Genomic DNA, 20392 nt, shown 5'->3' with positions numbered 1-20392 from the left:
GCCCAGTCTGGAGCTCTGACTAATGCCTACCCCTCTCAATCCACCAACTATTAGGGTTCATTCATTTTCATTTGTCCAGAGTGAAGAGCAGGCCTGTGTATACTACACCCACACATTACTGTCCTCCAGGTTACACATTCTCCCTCATCAGTGACGGTGTGTTTAGTCTGCAGGTAGGGGAGATGCACCGTGATAAGGCTCGACTAGAAAGGTGCACTGAAGCGAACTAAACTGGAATAAATCACGCTAAACTAAGACAGAACACAGAGCTGGACACGAGACAAGTACTTTGGTAGTAAAGAATATGAAACAGGGGAAGAACGGAGAAGAAGAAATGTCCAAGGGCTGAAACAGACAGTTTATTTATCTTTATTCTTACCTCAGCGATGATCTCGCCGTTCTCAGCGTGGACCTGAGCGATGCCTCCCCGCTCTGCCAAGAAGGTGAAGACCTCATAGAGCTGGAGGAGGACGACAAAGAAATTACAGCGGCGCTGCTTTTATATTTAAAATCCCCGCCCGGCTGTTTACACAAGAATCAGACGCTCGTTTTTATTCGAGGGGTCACCCTAAAGCCACAGTTTGAAAGAAGCCCACAATTTACAGGATGTCCACAATGACACGCTGCAATTACTGTGTGTGGTCTCCAGAAATGGTTAAACTCATGTGGGACGTGCTGCAGTTCTTGTTATGTTGCTGCGCCACAGTTCCTTAGTGAGCTGCATGACATCAGTTTTTCAGGCTGGACTATTTCAGTTGCCTCATGTGCTTCTCCGAATTATCTACGGCTGCATGAGAAACACGAAGAGTCCTGCCTCACACTGCCTGGACGTTTGTTTTCCGACTTTTACCGGCTAGATTTACAATATGAACTCACACTGCACATCACAGGCAACAAGCTACATAAGGACACGGTACTTCAAGGGAGAGAAAAAGATTGAGTTTCCAAAGCTTTGCATGAAGTTGTAAATCTTGTGTATTATATTGAACACCCTGATTTAGTCACTTTTTAAGGCACTGTGCCTGAGAACCAGGCCATTGCTATGTTTTCATGCTTCTCGATTTATCAGCTTTTCAACAAGTCAGCAATGATTAATTAAATTGATTGCAACTGATCTGACTTCATTACTTAAATGAGATCATGATATTTGAATTACACACTGAGCGAATTCAGGATCATACCACCACATGACCGGGATCACTGCTGAGTCTAACCCTGACCCTAACCTTACCCACACAACTGCACATGAACGTTATGTCCGTGTTTACACTGTCAAAGGACAGGTTCACGCTTTTAAAGCACGTCTAAAAAAAAGTTCAATGAAAGAGTTTAATCATTCATCCTGTTCGTACTGGCCGTGAAGAAGAGTTCTCTTTTTAACACAGTTCCAGCGTGAAGCGATGAGGCACAAAAGCCACCTTCCTCGTTCTGTGCAAAGCTAATATTTGGGCTTCAGTAGTCTGACGCAGCAAAACTCAAGTGGAAATCTTTCTTTTTAGTACAAACATCTCCACTGACACAGTTTCCTTGCTGAGCTGCAGCGAGAGTCAGACTGCAGAAGCCTCATATTGGCTTGTGCATTTATTCACAGGTGAAGAACTGTGGATTTTGTCTCCTGTTGCTTCAACGCCAGTGTGGAAAGAAAGACAAGTTTCAGTGAGCAAAAGCTGTTTTAATGCACATATGGCATGCACGTTTTCATACAGACCGAACCGAATCTTTGAAGGACGATTTAGTGGGATCTAGTGTTGAGCTTGCAGATTGCGACCAACTGAATATACCTCCCCTCCCCTCCCCTCACCCCTCCCTTTCCAAGTGTGTAGAAGAAGCTGCGGTGACCACAAAACTCACCAAATATGCAAAAGGTGCCCTCTAGAGCTAGTGTTTGGTTTGTCCCTTCTAGGCTACTCTAGCAACACGGCGGCAGACCCGCTCCCTCTGCAGATATAAAGAGCTCATTCTAAGCTAACGAAAACACAATCATTCTTATTTTCAAGTGATTACACACTAACTTCTACACACAGGACTAAGCTACAGTTATTGTACCTCACTGTTGCTCATCTGGTAGTAGTCCTTGTAAGCCATGTAGACCTGGAAAGAGTTCACACCTGTAACAAAGGAATGCAAAATGAAGAATGGGAAAAACGCTACTAAAAGCTCCCTAAAAAGGTCAAAGGTGGATATAGAAATGAACTAATAACCAGTAGTGAAAAACTGCACACAATCACTTCTTTGGGTAGAGGTTACGTTACACCACCACAGACTACCTTTCTCCTTGATGAGGGTATCCACCTCCTGCTTTATGCTGTCGTTCCAGTGGGTGATATCCACGTGGAGGGAATAGTCGCAGCACGCCTTCTCATCGGCCCACTGCCTCCACTGGTCGTAGGTCTCCATCAGGCTGCTTCCGGGCTCTGGGATCACATGGTCCACTGGAGGAGATGGACGGTGGAGGAGAGAGGACAGAGGGATGAGGGGAGGGTGAAAGGAGGAGAGGTTTTCAGGGAGAAAAGGTCACAGAGCAGTGATGGAGAGGGGTGGGGTGGGGTTGGGGAGTCCAGGAGATGAAGACGGGGAGATGTCAGGATTTGTCTGCTGGTGTTTCCACTTTCTCCCTGCGTCGTTTATCTTGCGTAATCAGCTGTCTGTTCCTGCAGTGCTCAGCCAGTGGGGACCAACCTTGTCAGATGTCACATTACATTTTGAGTGTCTTTGTCAGGGTGTGGGTGTCCTTGATAAATTTAGGGGCCACTTCAACTGGGGGTATTTCCAGACTTTTGATTTTGGTTATGCAACCACAATCAATTTTTCATGAGTTCATTCTAAAAATGTACTCAGTGGTGCCGCAAGGTGACTGCAGTGGCATGCGACATACTGTAAAGCGTCCATGGCTGGGTTGGGGTTAGGGTTATTCTTCAGTTCTAACTGACTGGTGGGGATTTAACTTCAGTGGGGTCATTATTAAAGGTCTTGGTTGCTGATGTCTACATTTGCATGATCTACTGTGCTTTTTCACAGACAGAGTACATGTTCGCCTTTAAGCATGGCCCTGAGGTGAATATTCACTTTGGGAACATCTTTTGCGCCTTTTCTCATTGAAATTATTCATGGACAGTAAATCCTCATTGTACACAACAGTATCACCACACGCAGAATATCCCGCTCCATCTTACTCAGCTCCAATACAATAAGGCCGCCTGCTGGTTCACCACCTGACCTGCCTCTTTATCTCATTAAGGATGACCTAATCTTCTTATCTGGTCTTTGCATGTTAATAGGATAGAGCTGGAAATGGCTAAAACGCTGTTGTTGTCTCTGTCAACCATCTGAATCGCTTGTTTGTTCACCGTCGCACAAACACAACATCATCTGTGAGCAGAGACGGACGTTTACAGTGTACAATACACACAGATACAAACCACAATGCTGGTTTTCACTTTCTCCCCCCACACAGCAGACACTAGATTATAATCCCTGGATGAATGGGGCCCATGAATAGAGCTACAGTAGCACGGCTGTTAGTGAGTGTATCTGTTTAAAGGCAGAGCCACACTGGCAGCAGAGCAGCAGCCAGCTCAAAAGAAGTTAATGGCATTAATGAGACTGTGGTGCCTACCAGCTGTTGGCTGTGATAGCGTCTCTCAGCTACATGAAGCGCACACATAAACCCACACTGTACCAGACGAGCATGCAGACAGACACTGGTGTTGAATTTCCGTGGGAGCAGTGTTTTTGCTCTGTGCCCCCCTTCCTGATCCCACCCCCTTGGATTCAGTCTTTTGTATGGTCCTCTTTTGGAGAGCTGCCCAAAAACAGACAAAAACCGCTTCCCATCCCTTCCTCTTGTGCTCTGTTGGGGCCTCAGCCCTCCTTCCCCTCCCTTTCTGCCCCTCTTTTCAGCTTTAGTCTGAAACTCGGCTTCACTGCGGGGATGACCTTTCCTACAGCCCTTACCGATCATGGTCGTGCCGCCGGCGAGAGCGGCCTTTGATCCCTGGGTGAAGTCGTCCACGGTTGTGGTTCCACGGTACGGCATCTGGAAGTGGGTGTGGATGTCAATGCCGCCGGGGATCACCATCTTCCCGTTGGCCTCGATGGTCTTCACCCCACCGGGCACGATCAGGTTGTCGCCGATCTGCCTGTTGAGGGGGGAGATGATGTTGTCATGATTGGGTTTTTTTTACTACTTGTGCTGTGCAATGCCACTTCTTTCAAAGCCCCATGGTCCAGCAGGCATCTGGGTGTTTATTATGCAACACCAGACTTTCTGTGGGTGCCTCTGTCTGAGCTGCCTCACTGAGGGACTTGGGGGGGACAAAGGGCCTATAAATGGAAAAATCAAGTGGGAGCAGAACGGGGGAAAGAGATGAGAGGCTGATTCAAACTACCTTGTCTTCTGGGGCGGGGACGTGCTCATACTAGCACATAAAATTGGGGTCCGGACTAGCTGTTATGACCTTGTCTTTCACCCAAAGACCACGAACGGAGACCATAGGAACAAGGTTTTTGGTTCAGGTCAGCCAGCAGGACCCGGTGTGCCTGATCGAGCAGCCTGTTCTCATGCATGTAATCTCTGAAGTTTCCATATCACTCATTCTGCAGGGAGAGTTAATTAGACTGCTATATTTAGTTTGGGTTCATGTAGACAATAATAGCGATATTTGCACTCGACTTAAAGTTTGTGTCGCTGAGAGCAATGCAGCCAGTGTCACCTGTCTCAAGGTCAAGCTTTGTTTAACCTGTCACCTCGCCTTTAGCTACAATTTCCAATCAGAATCAAACACTTCAATGATGAAACGACTGTTAAAGGGAACATTTTAGATCATTATGAACGGAGTTATTCCCATCCTCTTGTCCAATTCTGACAAACCACCTTTGTTAAGGACTATATAGAGTAATGATTTCCAGGGGACGACTTTCTGTGTTCACTCGACTGAAATTATCTCTGTTACAATGATGTTTTTGGAAAGCTGTAGGCTGGTGCTTCCATTGATGTCATTCACGCAGATGTCCAGCATCTCAAGTCATAATGAACCAGAACTTCCCTTTCTTGAACAAGTCACCTGGACGTCCAATCTGGTGGAATGATCAAGATGTCTGACTTAACATTTTGCACACGTCAGCAAATGGATGATGAGCCAGAGTTGGAGTGGAGAGATGAAAGCGAACGGGAGTGAATAAAAGCAGAGCAGAAAGGAGGACAGCCGAGGACTTACTTAATGAGGCCATCCTCCATGTAGATGTCGGCATGGAAGGACTGGTCATCGTTCACGATCCTCCCGCCTTTGATCAGAAGCCTGTCGCTCTGCGGACGAAAGGGGAGAGGAGGATAGAGATGATTCACTGCAATTTCATTCCAACAAAGGCCCAGTTTGGCTTGAAACATTGTCAAGAAAAGCTTAATTGGATCACTCCTGTTCTATATTTAGAGGTGGTCAGCGTTTTTTCTGTTTCTCTAGATTACATCCTTTTTCCACCCAGAGGACATGAACAATGCTTCATTCATTCCTTCACTCCTGGCTAGGAAGAGACGGGACATGTTTGTCCGTCTTGTTCCATGTATACACACCGCATACAGTTTAGCTGTGGACCACCCTCCGGGTCTGTCTGCTCAGCTCTGTCTGCGGTCTTGTGCAGAAATGTGGTTTTGATTCCGCCTGCAAGCAAGCAACGCGTTTGTATTGACATTTTCTTGATAACCTTGTTGACTGAGTCGTCATATAAAGCAGCCAATCAAGTACTGTCCCACAACTAAAGCAGTAAGGTCATTTTTAATGGTCATCTCAAACCTTCAGTGCGGGACTTCTCCATATAAATGAATGTCAATTGCATTCAAGTCCTTGCCAAACGAACTGACGCAATGCTAATTAAGCTGCCAGGTAAATCTCTCTGTGTGTCAGTATACTGGAGTTTTTAAACCTGGTGTCTGTGGTGACTTTCTTCGTGGCAGTAGTGATCAACCAGTGATGACTGGTTTGTCAGAGCTGAGCAACTGAAGCGACGGAGCGGGCGACAGCAGCTAGTAGCATGGTGGAGCCTATAAGCACGCTGACAGTGTTCGTGTAGTCACACTCACTGCCAGCAGGGGGAGACAAAAGTTCCACAGTGCATGTTAAAATTAGAAATGTTATGAATTTGGGGCATTAAGGTGGCGCTGTGGTTAGCATCGAGGCCTTTCTGCGCGGGGCTCCTCCGGGTGCTCCGCCTTCCTCCCACAGTCCAACTACACGCAGGTTAAATGCTGATTTGTGTGAGCATTAATGGTTGTTGTCTAAGAGTCAGCCCTCTGATGAACTGGCACCCCACCTCTCACGCTATGCTGGGATTGGCTCCGGCCCCCGACAACCCTCCAAAGGATAAATAATGGAATGGGATGGATTTCATCACGGTCCACATCAAATGTCAGGATGTTTGTGTGTTCATGTAGCCCTCAGCAAGAATCTTCAAAGACGTAAGTGCTTCCTGCATCGAGGCTACAAAGGGTGTGTCTGCTGCTTTTCTCTATTGCTTCTCTGCTCTGCGGTCAGTGTGCCCTTTCAAATATGATTAATACAGTTGTTAATATAAGATTACTGGAGCACAAAGTGATGCTTGTGATCATAATTGGCGTCAACATCGTCACGCCATGTGCCTTCCAGCTTGCAACCATAACACTGACTGGTACAAAGATTGACTGGCTAGATCTGGGAGTGCCAGTCTGATCACACGTTTTACAAAATCAGCAGCTAGAAGGCACTCGTGAAGGCCGACGGAGCAGCTTTCTCTGTGAAATGACCTGGACCGGTCACGGCGGTACATCTGGGAGGACGACGGTTTGCTGCTGGAAGCAGAGCTGAAGCTGCTTTTAAGGCCTGATCACGGATTAACATCTTAACTGCGGTCATCCAGATTTTGTTTTGCAACAATCCCAGCTCTGGATGTTTTTTTTCCCAGCATTATCCATTTATCCAAAAGACCAAATATTGATTATTGATCATTTGAGGTGGGATGTTTTTAATCCGCATGAGAAAAAGATCGTGCACGTCCCACTTTGGGGCGCTAAAATCAAACGACACCGTCACGTCGGAGGAACCCTTCAACTTCACATCCAGTCATGTGGTCTGATTTGGGCGTTGCCATGACGCCACAGTCAGACATCAAATCTGCTGCTGCACCGCGGTCTGACTCTAGCAGGCCGTTGTCATGGCGACTGGTTGGCTGCAGGGAGACAGACCAGAGAGGAGGGGAGGCTGGGCTCTGGTTTTACTGGCTTGTTGGAGAGCCAGTTCACCGAACAACTGGCTGTCGGACTGGGTGGAGGGCTACATGGATGGAGGGGAGGCGTAGGGCGGTCGGTTGGGTGATCTGTGGGATTCATTCAAGGCCAGAAATGACAGATGAACACATCATTCTTTCAGGCATTGGTCAAGTTTGAGATTTTGGGCTATTTCAGTTCCAAACTAGCGGACAGAAAACGTCCAAAGACATCACGTAGTGAAATTATGATGGACATTTTTCACTGTTTTTTCCGGCATTTCACAAACCAAATGATTAATCAATGAAATAATCAGAACTCAGCAGATTAATCAATAATGTACAGCTGTTAGTTGCAGCTCAAGCGATGTTTTATAATATTCATGCAGGCACATCTGTATGGAATGAATCAATTTCATTCAATAGTTACGGCCATCAATTAATCATTTAAGTCATTTACAGCTAAACTTTTGCTGGTTCCAGCTTCTCAAGCGGGAAGATAACAAGCAATACTTCAGATTAACTGACAGATCAATTAATCAAAGATGGAAATTACAGCCTGTCTTGAACAGTGTTTACCTTCAGTGTGGGTGAAGAAGACAGCTCCTTCAAAGCAAAGTGAACTACGCATCAGTCTGGAAAAACAAATGTGTCTCTCTAATTTATGACATCACTCGCTTTTTCTTAGGTTGTACCCTGAAGAAGTGTAGCCTCAGTGATACGCTCACACTCAGTTCCTCGCCCCTCTAAGAGAAACAGGCTTCCATATTTTCGGCCCATGTGTGCGGTGATTTACACCCCTGGCCGTGGCCCCAGTGTTTCATCACTATAATGAACTGCAGCCTCTCCTTCACACGTCAGAAAAAAGGAAAAAGTATAATACGGTTTTGTATGAGGCTCCAGTGATACGAGCTCAACAAGCGCTGAGCTCATCAACAACGCGTAATGTGCGTATTCTTGCGTCTTGGTGCTGGTGTGTGTGTGTGTGTGTGTGTGTGTGTGTGTGTGTGTGTGTGTGATGGTGATGGAGTAGTGCGAAACCCAAGAAACCCCACCCTGAAGCAACACATTACAACACGCAGCCATCAGCGGCTGGAACACGGCACCAGCATGGATCATACCGCAGAGCTGAAACCATCGCTCATTAGCTCACAGACAATTCCTTCCTAATCTCATTTTGGACTTGAACATGGAGCGCATACTCACAGCTTCATCACGTCATTTCACCTCTTTCATGGAAATACTGCAGTATGATGCTAAGTCTGATGTGGTAGAAAACCTTAAAACCTATGAAGTACTTAGAATAGAAGACCTACGATCCAACACTTCCTGCTTCCAGCCTCTTAGATTGGGGGAATTAGGGCTGCAGCTAACAATTACTTTCACTATCGATTAATGCGCCAATTGTTAGCTCAACGAATCAGTTAATCAGAGTCTAACTAACTTTTATCTTGATCCTCTTGACCCAGTGATTTTGCTTTTCGTAACACTTGCAGTGTGGGATCAATAAAGTCTTATCTTACCTTATCTTATCTAACAGTCATACATGACAAAGAAAAGCAGCAAGTTTGAGAAGCTAAAACCAGAGACTGTTTGACCGGTACGTAGAACTTGCTGAGGCTCTAAAACAGCCGACGGATTAGTAAACTTGAAGCAATCAATCGGTTTAGAAGCAACTGGGAACGAGTGATTTTAACAATCAATTAAAGGTTTCAGTCATTTGACATGAAAAAACGGGAAACTGCTTTGAGCCTCGGAGCTTTTTTCCTATTTTTTTTGTCATTTTATAGACTGAACGATTCATTGATTCATGAAAAGTAACCAGTAATGAAAAAACCTGCTAGTTGCAGCACTTAAACTATAGTCCAACACAGCAAAGACAGACCTGCTCTCATCAGCTGCATCAGACGAGCGAAGATTTTTTATCTGATTTATAAGACTGCAGTGAGGGGTGTGCCCTCTCTCTCTCTCTCTCTCTCTCTCTCTCTCTCTCTCACACACACACACACACAGTTGCGCTTCACTTTTGGAAACATTACATAGACTCACATTCACTTCTTGGAGACTTGTGTTTTTCCTCCATAAGCAACAATGTGATTGTGTAAACAGATTTATATGCCCACAACATGGACAATACCATTCAACACACACACACACACACACACACACACATTCCCCTTGGTCAGTTCCTGCCCATTCATGCAGGAGACCACAATCACTTGACAATCAATAGCTTTCCATTTCCATTACAACACAGCGACCATCGGTCTGCTGATCTGGGTATTCTTCAGTTCGTGCACCCGTCAGTGAAATACATAACGAGCTCAGGAGCAGACTTCAGTAGCTTCCAGTCGAGCGGAAAACTCCACGTTAAAATGCTCAATGTCAACAACTCAAATCCTCATTCATAAAATCTAATGGCACAGATCTTTTGAATGGAACCAAGCACGGCAGAAGTGTCAAAAGAATATCCAGAACACATTTCTTAATAAAGGGGCGGGCGGGCTGTCGAGCTCCGTCACACACACATCATCTGAGACAGGAGTTCTTTCATTAACACTTGGTAATCTCACTTCATAAACTGAAACGCAGACCCAGCATTTATTGTGGCCTTTTCATGGAAACTATGACAAACAGACTGCCACGTTCGCCGGCGCTCCTGTCATTTACGCAGACACAGCAGTATGTTAGACTTCAAACATTTCATGGAAAATACAGCAAGCGACAGGATGCTGTTCCTCAGCGTGGCCACAGACCAAGATGGCGCCGCCAATGGCAGCCTCGGCCGTTCGCTCCCGTTTTTGCTCATTTTTAGCATACTAATAGGATCAGTTTTTCTGTTAAACTCATAAACACACTCGTCACGTTCACGTATGTCTGACATCTCACTCCTTTCTCTGTAGCACAGCCCTCATCACAGCTGTCTGTCAATAGACTTTACGCATATGCTTTTTCATTAATGTTATTCCTCTTTAATTCTATCATCTATTTGGCTCTGTTTTTCCTCGATGCTGTATTTGTGGAGTGAAAGCCAACACATTCTTCGTCCGCCTGCATACTTAATAACACAGATTCTGATTCTGATTATGTGGTCACTGTGTGCCAAAAGGCTGTTTACTGTTTCAGAGTCTATCCGTGGTTCTGTCACTTTTTCCTATTCACTATTTAAGACAGAAAAAAAGGAGCGTGTTTTTGCTGTAAGTGGCGACGCTGTGGGCATGCGCCCCGGCCAGTCGTGTCACCAGGAGGTCTTCCCATCAGCTCAGTTTGTTACGTTTTTACGATTTACCATTAAAACAATTTTCTGCCCAATGAAACTGAACTCAAACCCTTGCGACTGGTTAACAGTGACATTGCTGGAGTTAAACCATGTGTGCTATTATGCGGTTATGGGAATAAACCTCACCATTTGTTACAACATTAACAGAACAGCACCATCCACATAATGAACGGATACCGCAGTCATAATGCTGTTCGAATTTCTGCTGCTGCCCGGACTTCGGGAAGGACAGTTTAATGGCGTTCAGAGGCTGTTGTGGTTTTCACAAGAGTCCTGAGACTGAGATGAGGCTGGATGGCCACTACTGGTTCAAGATGGTGGGTTCAGACAAGGATAACATCTCACATGTGATGAAAAGCTTATGACCGACTTCGAAGCTTTGATGAGCAACAAGAGTGATGACTAAATAACACGGGAAAGCCCAAAGTCTTGTGGAGCTACAACCCTGATTTCACAGAGCTGGGACGCAGCGTAAGACAAGAAGAAAACAGAAGGCGATAACTTGATAATCCTTTTGGACATAAACTCAATAAAAACAGTACAAAGGCAACATGTTTCATGTTTTAGCTTAGCTTGATTTTTGTAAATATCTGCTTATTCTGAAACTGATGCAGCAACACGTTTCAAACAAGTTGGGAAAGGAGCAACTGAAGATTGGGAGAGTTGAGGAATCCTCCAAAGACACCTGTTTGGATCATTCCACAGGTAAACAGGTTCATTGGTAACAGGTGAGAGCATCACCATTGGCTTTGAAAGGGGCGTCCTGGAAAGGCTCAGTTGCTCACAAGCGAGGATGGAGCGAGGTTCACCACTTTGTGAACACATGATTGTATGAAGGATATTGCTTCATGGGCTCAGGAACACTTCGGAAAGCAGTCGTCAGTATTTGCAAACGATAGCGTTTTTATTATGTTTTACACAACGTCCCAACGTCTTTGGAGTCAAGGTTGTATGCAGCTTGTCCATTATGTTGCATTCTTCGATTTCAAACATCCTGCTGACATGAACGCCAAAAGGAGCAGTAATTTGTTTCGTTTATGTTAAGCTTATAGTCTGTTCATGTCAAAATAAGTGGATTTAAAACTATGTTTGCTTTGTATTTTAGATTCTTGGTTCAGTGCAGCGTTAGAATATTAACACGAGACATCACCGATGATCCTGATTTGCTCTGACCTCCCAGGGTCACCGACCATGTCCTCGTTTGTCAATCACGTCACTGTTACAGCGTCCAGTTTTTTGGAAGAGAAAAATAATCTCAGTGGATGAGCTGCGCGCAGCATTCACTGGAAATAATGAAGTGGATTGTTGCGTTAGCACGAATCTGACCGCTGAACTGTTTGTGCAGCACTGAAACACTACAACAAGACAACCTACGCATCCAATAAATCTGCATAAAATATGCAATTTAAAAGTTTAAATGATGTTTTACTAAAGATACAGAGAAGGAATCAGAAAATCTTTCAGCTGCTCTGAACCCTGAATGGTGGAAACATGAAAAAGAAACACGTTTTATGGATAATAAATAATAATGTGATGACGAGTGTTTGATTTTTTTGGGAAAACAGTGCACAGAGAACAACTGCTAGCAGAGATTTTTAAGGCTCCGACCATCATAAATATTTCTTAAACGTCCACATGTGAACTTGCTGGTGTGTGTGCGTGACTGTGACCTACTCTCATTCCTCTGGCTCTGGTTAAACGGTCGAGGATTTGGTGTTTTACTACTGTAAGTCTCAGCTGTCTGAGAGTCGACAAATGAGGACAGTTGGAGGAGGATTAGCTTTTTTTTCTCTTTAGGTTGGGGAGTTATAATGCTAAAAGAATGTGAGTGAAGGTATATGAGAGAGCACATTCATATGAATCATCCTGAAGGGAAAACAGAGGTAGACATTGAAACCTTTAAACAAATACATGCATGCAGATACATCAATATGTCTAAAATTAAGTAATTAATCAACCGCCATCGCAATACAGCTGCAAGTGGGCTGGGTTACAACACCCCCCATCCCATCTTTATCATTGTTATTCTTATCTGAAAGACCTCTGGTGTCACTTTTATGTTGTTTATTGCTTGTACTCAATCATGAATATGAAGGAGGATTAGCTTTAATGCAAACATCACAACCACAAACGCTCACTAAAGGTCTGTTTCAAGTTCAGACAAATGTATGCTGTCATGAATATAAGCTGATCAAATGCATGTTATAAATCTGCACGGTTTCGGAGACGGCGTGCCTCCAGCTGCTTTACTCTTCTGATGCATTTTAAATATTTGAAGTCACTGGAAAAATAGTCATTAAGCTCTTTCTACCTTCCTCCAATGCATCTTCCCTCTTGTGCTGACAAGCTCATCTGTTACAGTAAATGTCTGGCAACAAAAAGTAAAGTTCAGGTGGAAAAAAAAAAAAAAAAAAAAAAAATCTCGTCACACAAAGCACCAAAAATAAAGTGCTTCTAGCTGCACAGGAAACTGTCATTTTCTGTTACACAAGCCAGCAGTAATCAAAAATAGACGGCAGGATGTTGTTCTTGTACTACTACGCTGATATGCACTGACAACTTTTTTCCACTTCCAGCAGACTGGAGAGAGAGCAGCTCATAAACCGGGATGCAAATTGCTAATAGCCACTCCACAGTGCTTAATAAGTGGGAATGAGCCTGGAAAAGTCCACGGCTACCAAACAGGCCAAAGGGGCTGAGAGGACATTAGAGGAGACCCGTGTGTGGGTGGAGGGAGCAGGCGGGGAGGCAGGCAGGGAACCAGTGGAAGAGGGAAGTCATCCTGAATGTGCACCGGGGCCTCTGCTGCAGCCCTGTTGCCTAGCGAGCAAAAATATTTACTCTTTACCCAAAACTGCGCAGGATTTTTTTCCCCGCATTCTGGAAAAGTGAAAACAATGAGACTTATCAATCTAAATTAACAGTGGCGGGTCCTGCCAGCCACGGTCAAAGAGAAACCCGCTCGTCTGGAATGTTGATCCTGTGATGGGCGGGAGTCGTGTCAGACAGGTTGAATTACAAACCCTCAGTCAAGAAGTCTGAGAAGTGTCTGTTTGTGTGTGCCTGAATCCAAGCGTGCGTCCAATCACATCCCCGCACGACAAACCAAACAGGGCTTGTATTTTCCCGCTGGTCGCCATGGTGACTCGCAACGTCTGGGTGGCCGCGGGGTATTTGGTTTGCGCTCGAGCCCGCTTGTGCCCACTGCTTTGTGGCGCGGCAACAAGGGGAGCGGGTTTCATTTCCCGGCCCGGCTCCGTGCCCGCGGACGCCCGTTCCAGCTGGAGGGGATTATTGATGACATGCACCAGCCTGGAACAACACTGAGGCTGCTGTGAGTGGGTACGAGGGAAGGGAAGAGCCACACCTAGAAATCTGACAGAGCCACTCTGGCAGTGAGCAGGCGTGAGGAAGCAGCTGGAATAGAGCGGCAAGGCTTGGAAATACAGAAGGAAAGTCTGGGAGGGGAGGAGGGCTGTGAGCAGGTATGAGGTCGCTGTGTGGCAGTATGTGCCTTTATATATCAGAGCTTACTGCCGAGTTAATTGTGCGCTTAGAGCTGATACCACTCTGGGATGGCTGCTCAAACTGTAACTTTACACTACATATTAAGTGAGTGTGGACTCTCATTGTTTCACATGGTGTGGTGTTAAAGAAACTACAGCTGCTGTCCTTTGACGGACCCGAAGCATCTTCGGCTCTGACTGAGGCCACACCTTCACAGTGCTTCTGCCTTCACGATTGCAGAATCAAGCTTCTAATCTGTTCGACTTAATGTTCATGATGTCAAACCCAATTTCTGATTAATTATTGCTTCTCTAATCAGTTTTCACTGTTACTCACTGAGTCTGCTTTCCTGTTCAGCATTCGAATTGTGCATTGATGCGCAAAGGAAATGATCAGTGCACGTACTGGATGTGAAACAGGAGAACAACAGTCATTCCTCTTGTAATTCAGTTATAAGTTGAGTCTTCCTTCTGACATTGTTGACTTCCTTCTTTAGTCCTCTTCACTAAAACAATGTGACGATCCTCTCAGGTTGTTTGGCGACACTATAAACAGAAGTTTTTCTGTTGTAGCCGCTCAAGGCCTGTTTGCTGCCCCCAGTGGTTGATGTATCATTTCTAAAGAGCTCACCAAATTAAACAACCATGTCCTCTACAGCAGGATGACACCCTCCAAAACACCTCGACTTGCTCACGCTCTCCGCCCTCTGTGGGGCGTAGGGCATCGCTAATGTTCCTCCACCTTTGACGGTGTTTAGCAGATAGTCGTGCCTCGCCCCATGAGGGACCATCTCCAGCTGCTCAACTGTTTTTCTCCAGGTGGTCTTTGGTCGGCATTGTTTCCTTTCTCCAGGTCGTGTCCATTTTAGAGGGACTTTGAGGATCCACTCTGTGGGTGATCTGTAGTCGCGTCTAAGCCATCTCAGACGATGGCGCTAAATTTCTGAGAATGCAATTCGACTATCTTTATGCAGACTTATTTGTCTGATGTCTTATTGGGCCAGAAATACGGCAGACTTACTACTACTCGTGTCGCATTTGGTTATCTGCTAGCACTCAGCCCCATGTGGCAGAACATCTTGGCTTGGGAACGATCAAGACTTTGGTCATGAACACTTCTTATCTTAAGTTACGAGACAACAGGAAACAAACGTTGCTCCTCTTTTTTTTAAATCCAATATTTTGCTGACGCATCTTCCACTCTGACCTCCTCCCTTTGCGGACGCTGCAGCTCTATCGTAACGTCACCTGACTTCCTCATTTGCTCCCATCATAACTATTACAGTCGCCAAAGAGCTGTGTCACCTGGACGTGAAGAGTGATGCCGCTGTTCTTCCAGGGAGGGCAGTGTAAACCAATACGTGCGTTATTCTGCCGCTCACAGCGTTTTTACTGCCCCCCAGTGGTTGAAACAGGCATCATTTTGAACAGAATGCTACGTCTTGTATTTTCACTTGCCATTACCAAAAGCAACCACAGGTGTCGCCAAATCAACAAGTTAACCTTCTGTTGGAATAAAAGACTGGACTAACATGATGTGTTGAGAGCAAATGCTGATGAAAGTGGTGGTGCAGTGTGAAAACTGTGCTCTATTGCATCATGTCTGAAAGCCAATAAATCAGCCACATGTGAAGTGACGCGGTGTGAAGCCACCTTATCTCTGCTTTTGGCCAAGAACACCAACGAGACATTTTGTACTGTGGTGGAAGCTGAATGTCAGCGCAGTTAACATGTTGGCTATAACTGGGTGGAGCTTGTTTGTGAGGATTACAACAATTTCCCTGCTGAAAAATTGAACTTCCATGCCCAGATAGCGCATCATGAGGCCCTCACACTGCACACAACTCATGTTACGGATTTTTCCAGAGTGCAATTTCTTGCCTCTGTATCAAAGTAAGTCGGGAGGAGACAGATCTTATCTTAGTGAGTCTCTGTTGCAGTCTCATATAACTGATTTTGTCTGTGGATACGGGTGTTTTGACATAACTATGATGCATTTTGCAAGTTTAACACGCCGAAATTCTACCATAAAAGAAGGCTAAAGAAGAAAAAAAAACCTCTCTGTAGGGGGTGAGTAAAATTTAGATTTCCATTCCTAAAATGACTGTAAAACATGCACTGGAAAATTCTGGCCCACTTCAGCATATGACAGAGACATGTCCTACTTTAAGAGTAATGGCATCAAGAGGCTGTGCTCAGAATACAGACCTCTACAGGCCCAAACTACCCCAGTCTTCCCCCAAAATCACCCCTTTGGTGTAATATCAGCTGAGGAGACGAGACAAAGGCTGTGTCTCCCACACCCCTGACTGCAGCCTGAGCTGCAACAATGAAAACTGGAAGGCAGGCATTTAACACACACACACACACACACATACAGAGAGAAGGAGAGGCAGTGGGAGAGGTTTCTCTGCAGTTGTGACACACACCAGCAACCAGCTGGCTGGCTGTGTAACACCAACCTGCCCTGAATTCAACCTCCAGCCGAGATGCTCTGACAGGGGTCTGAATCTTTCCCCTTCTCGTGATGCAGGACTCCGAGCGCCCCGTTACTAGGCCAGCTTATCACAGCTCATCACAGATGGGCGTGTGTGTCCCCCACCTCTCCCTTTCCTCCTCTCCCCTCTCACTCTGCTCTGCAGCAGCCTGCAACATGAACAGCAGCCCCTGTCTGCGAGCTGCAGGGGACAAATTTCATTCTCCATATTAATACAAATGAGGCCTCGTGTGGGAATAATGAGCTGATGAACAAGAACGGCAAATTCTTTAACGCTGCTCACTTGTGTTCGGCTGTTTGCAAACTAATAGCTGCAGGATAATACAACCAGGCTGTAGCATCATTAGGACACTTTCAAGTGTGCCACTAAAAATAATGTGCATCAAACTGGTAAGAAAGGAGGAGAGGGAGAGTAACATCACTGTTGAACAGCCTCCCACACAGTGATCAATTAGGCCCGAAATATTCTCCATCAGAGAGAAAGGGCTGAACACATTCTTGTTAAAAAAAAAAAAAAAAATGAAAAAAACAAAAACGCGATTTTAATCTCTTCAATCACATTGAAATGATAAGAAAATATATGTTTTTCTCAAAATGTAGGTAAAACTGCAAGGGAAATTGCTATAATATAAAGCACATCAACGCAATATTAGAAAGATATGCTGCCAAACTACATTAAAAATATATCATTAAGCTGGATCGGGTCACTCTAAACTCACAGCTGTGCACTGCAGACAGCAGAAGAGCCTGCAGGAGCATTACAGTGATTTTTATGGGCGAGCCGGCTGGCCAGACGCATGGATCCCCTCAACAAAGAAAGATGCAGGACACCTTTAAGAAAACGCCTCATCTCCCTGCCTGGCTGTCACTATGGCAGCCACTCATGCCATTTCATGGTGCGCATTTTTTCCAGCGGCTTCCTGCAGTCGAGCCTGACGACAGAAATGAAAAAATCTCAAACCCGGAGTCGTGCCGGTGGTCGCTTGTGTGCGTTTCTGATCCATCGCTGTGAAACGGCGGCGACGCACTAACGCAGTGATTTGCAACAGCGCGCATCAAAGTTCGCACAGCCAGTGAAGCAGAAATAACTCCCCTTTACTCACTGTGATCTTTGGGATGTTCTTTTTTCCTTGATAAGACATTTTTCGTCCGTTTCCACCTTTAAAACCAAGCTCTGGAAATCGTATTCCCCTCTTTGCGGATGCTGCAGCGGCCCTCGCCTGGATGGGAGCTTCAGGGAATGGTCGCCCCTCTTGTCAGTGCGATGTAAAGTGCCTCGCAGAGTGCTATAGGAGCGTCTGTGGGCCGGCCCCTCCCTCAATAGGCTCAAGTGGAAAGCGGCGCTGTCGCAATCTTTCCACCGGAGGGCGCAGTGGAGCAGCTGGTGAGCGGCCTCCAGCCGGCATCCAGTTGTCTGCGTGACTGAGCTGTCACACATTTTTCTTAAACATATAAATCACATGTTATCCCTCACTGACCTGTCAGAGGCTTGTCTTGCTTCAGATGAATCTGGTTTATAATCAGCCCCTGTGTGGTCTGTTCTGCGTCTGTGTATCACTGCCACTGGGGGTTAATTGATCAGAGTGGATTGCAGTAATGGTTGATTGATTGGAGCAGAGTGTGGCGCACAGTGTAGCCAATAGGAAGAAGCAAAAGCATGACCCTCTGACCCCCCGCAGGATAGATATCACCGTCATTACACTCCTTACTGTCATCCACATGATCAACATCAGGTTCTGAAATCCTGTGGCGATCCTACTGAATTCAGTTAACCATACACTGAATGCATAGAGGTTTTTTTTAATGTGGCCAATTTGCTAAATAAATGAAATGGACTGTTTATAAAGGGAAGTATATTAGCTGTAAACAGTTTTGTTTTTCTCAAAACAGAGGAGGGGCAAAATGGTGTAGCAGCTGTCACCGAGCCTGCCCACCACATTACACACCCCACATGTCTGCTCACCATGACACACACGCACACACACACACACACACACTGTCTCTGCGTGTCCCCACCCAGCCATGTGTCTCTTTTGTTTGGACCTAAAGTGGAGCCCCCCCCCCCTCACTCCACCAGTCGTTTCCTCCACCGCTCCCCCTCCTCGGCACTAATGCACCCATAATGAGGAGGCACGTGACAGAGGGTGTGCCTGTGCGTGTGTGTGTATGTGTGTGTGGGTCTATAATATGACCATTAGCTGGAAAATCATTCATTCATTCATCACTGTGTTCAAAAAATAAGTGTAATGTTTTTTTTAAAAAAGACAACAGCTCATCTCTCTTTTTAGTATAATTATGTTATCTGTTTTGTTTTCCAAATTCAACAACCCTGTGATTAATATCATGTGCTGAATATCTACTTTTTAGGCCAATGCAAGGAGTTTCAAATGACTTGCTTCACAGCATCAGCTTCTTCTTACGTTGATGCACATGATTACTCACGAAATCATAAAAGATTTACACCACATTTCCAAATATCTAATCTTTTAAACATTTAAAAGTCAGCCCGGGCTTCCCTCCACATTCATGACCTGTGCATACACATGCTTTCAAAACGGATTTCTTTTTTCATAGAAATCCATCACCACTGATTGTTTTTCTCCTGCCTTTGGCTTCAGGAGGACACAGCGCCTGCATGCTGACATGTCCTTTCATGGCAGTGAAGCAGTAAGGCATTACCTCAGCATTCCCAGGCCTTGGTGAATGCATCAACAACACACATCAAGCTTGCAGGCTTGCTACCTCTGCAGATCGCATTAACCAGCTGACACTGACAGACAGACAGGACTCAGACAGATCGAGGATGCAGAAAAGACTCAGGTCATCAAAGATGCAGCAGACTTAGCACCTTGGCGACACCGAATGGAAAAGAGAACTGATAAACTTTAACACCCAGCAATCATATTAAATTATCATTAACCTACATGGCTAATATGTGATCCCTTCAAACCAAAGGACACCAGAGAATTTAGGATCTACGGTGACAGCGGTGAGTGCAGCTTATGCTCACAGATGTTTTTTCAGTAAAGGGTTTGAATTATATTCTTTGGAGATTTCATTTATGACTTTTTTCTGGATGAAAAAGGAAACGCACACACACACACACACACACACACACACACACACACACACACACACACACACACACACACCAGCACAAGAACTGAATTTGGATAATGGGACAAATCTGCAAGGACTTATTCTGACTATTAGGTAATGCATATCCAAAAAGTTGTGAGACAGATTGAAAAAAGATGGTCAACACTGAAGAAGCAGAGGCTGAGATCTGCTCCCTCCTAGGAGTCAAGCCCCAAAAACACTGGATCCTACATTTCCCATAATGCAACTCAGCAGTGTCTCTTCATTGTACCATCCGGGCTTTTCATGTTTTACACAGTGTCCCGACTTTTTGGGGAATTGGGGTTGTATATTTGAAGTCTCAAACCTAAACCTAAACCACAGAAGACACAATGCAGAGCTCACATGCAGTAGGTCGATGTGTGCATATGGATAAATGTGTCAGTGCATATGTGAGTATGATTTTTTTTAATTGTTTATGTGTATGACAGCTCTTTCCAGTCTGCACGCCACCCTGCAGGACAAAGACAAAGAGGGGGGTCGTCCCCAAACCAGCACCCCTGGACATCTGGCTGACCACTCCCCATCCTGCACTCCATTACAGCAGCTGATTGCACTCATTAGCTCTCAAACCAGGAGGAAACCAATAAAATCTCTAATTATGATCATTATTGTTTGCTATTACTACGACATCAATCGAGCTTACAAATATTTATTCTAACACGGCCATAAAATAACCCTGTAAGAGCTCCAACAACCGGCAGACTGACAACCACAGCATTACAAAGTCAGTTACAT

At 45.3% G+C, this 20392-nt stretch overlaps 1 protein-coding gene across 2 annotated transcripts in view; it reads right to left on the bottom strand.

Annotated features, from left to right (window-relative positions):
- Positions 1–17871, bottom strand: part of dpysl3 (dihydropyrimidinase like 3) — a 34439-nt gene extending 16568 nt beyond the window's left edge. Inside the window, exons 1-6 of one of the 2 annotated variants that reach the window (XM_076749987.1) lie at positions 17620–17871; positions 5217–5305; positions 3955–4139; positions 2268–2432; positions 2047–2108; positions 380–460 (exon numbers count right to left, since the gene is read on the bottom strand). In XM_076749987.1, coding sequence (XP_076606102.1) covers positions 380–460; positions 2047–2108; positions 2268–2432; positions 3955–4139; positions 5217–5305; positions 17620–17658 — 621 coding nt within the window. In that variant the 5' untranslated portion in view covers positions 17659–17871. The remainder of the gene's footprint in view (positions 1–379; positions 461–2046; positions 2109–2267; positions 2433–3954; positions 4140–5216; positions 5306–17619) is intronic. The other variant, XM_076749986.1, reaches the window with a different exon arrangement.
- Between the last annotated feature and the right edge of the window lie 2521 nt (positions 17872–20392).

The sequence above is a fragment of the Chaetodon auriga genome, chromosome 15 (assembly GCF_051107435.1).
Source record: "Chaetodon auriga isolate fChaAug3 chromosome 15, fChaAug3.hap1, whole genome shotgun sequence".
Taxonomy (NCBI): Eukaryota; Metazoa; Chordata; class Actinopteri; order Chaetodontiformes; family Chaetodontidae; genus Chaetodon; species Chaetodon auriga.
This window is presented reverse-complemented; position numbering and strand designations above follow the sequence as displayed.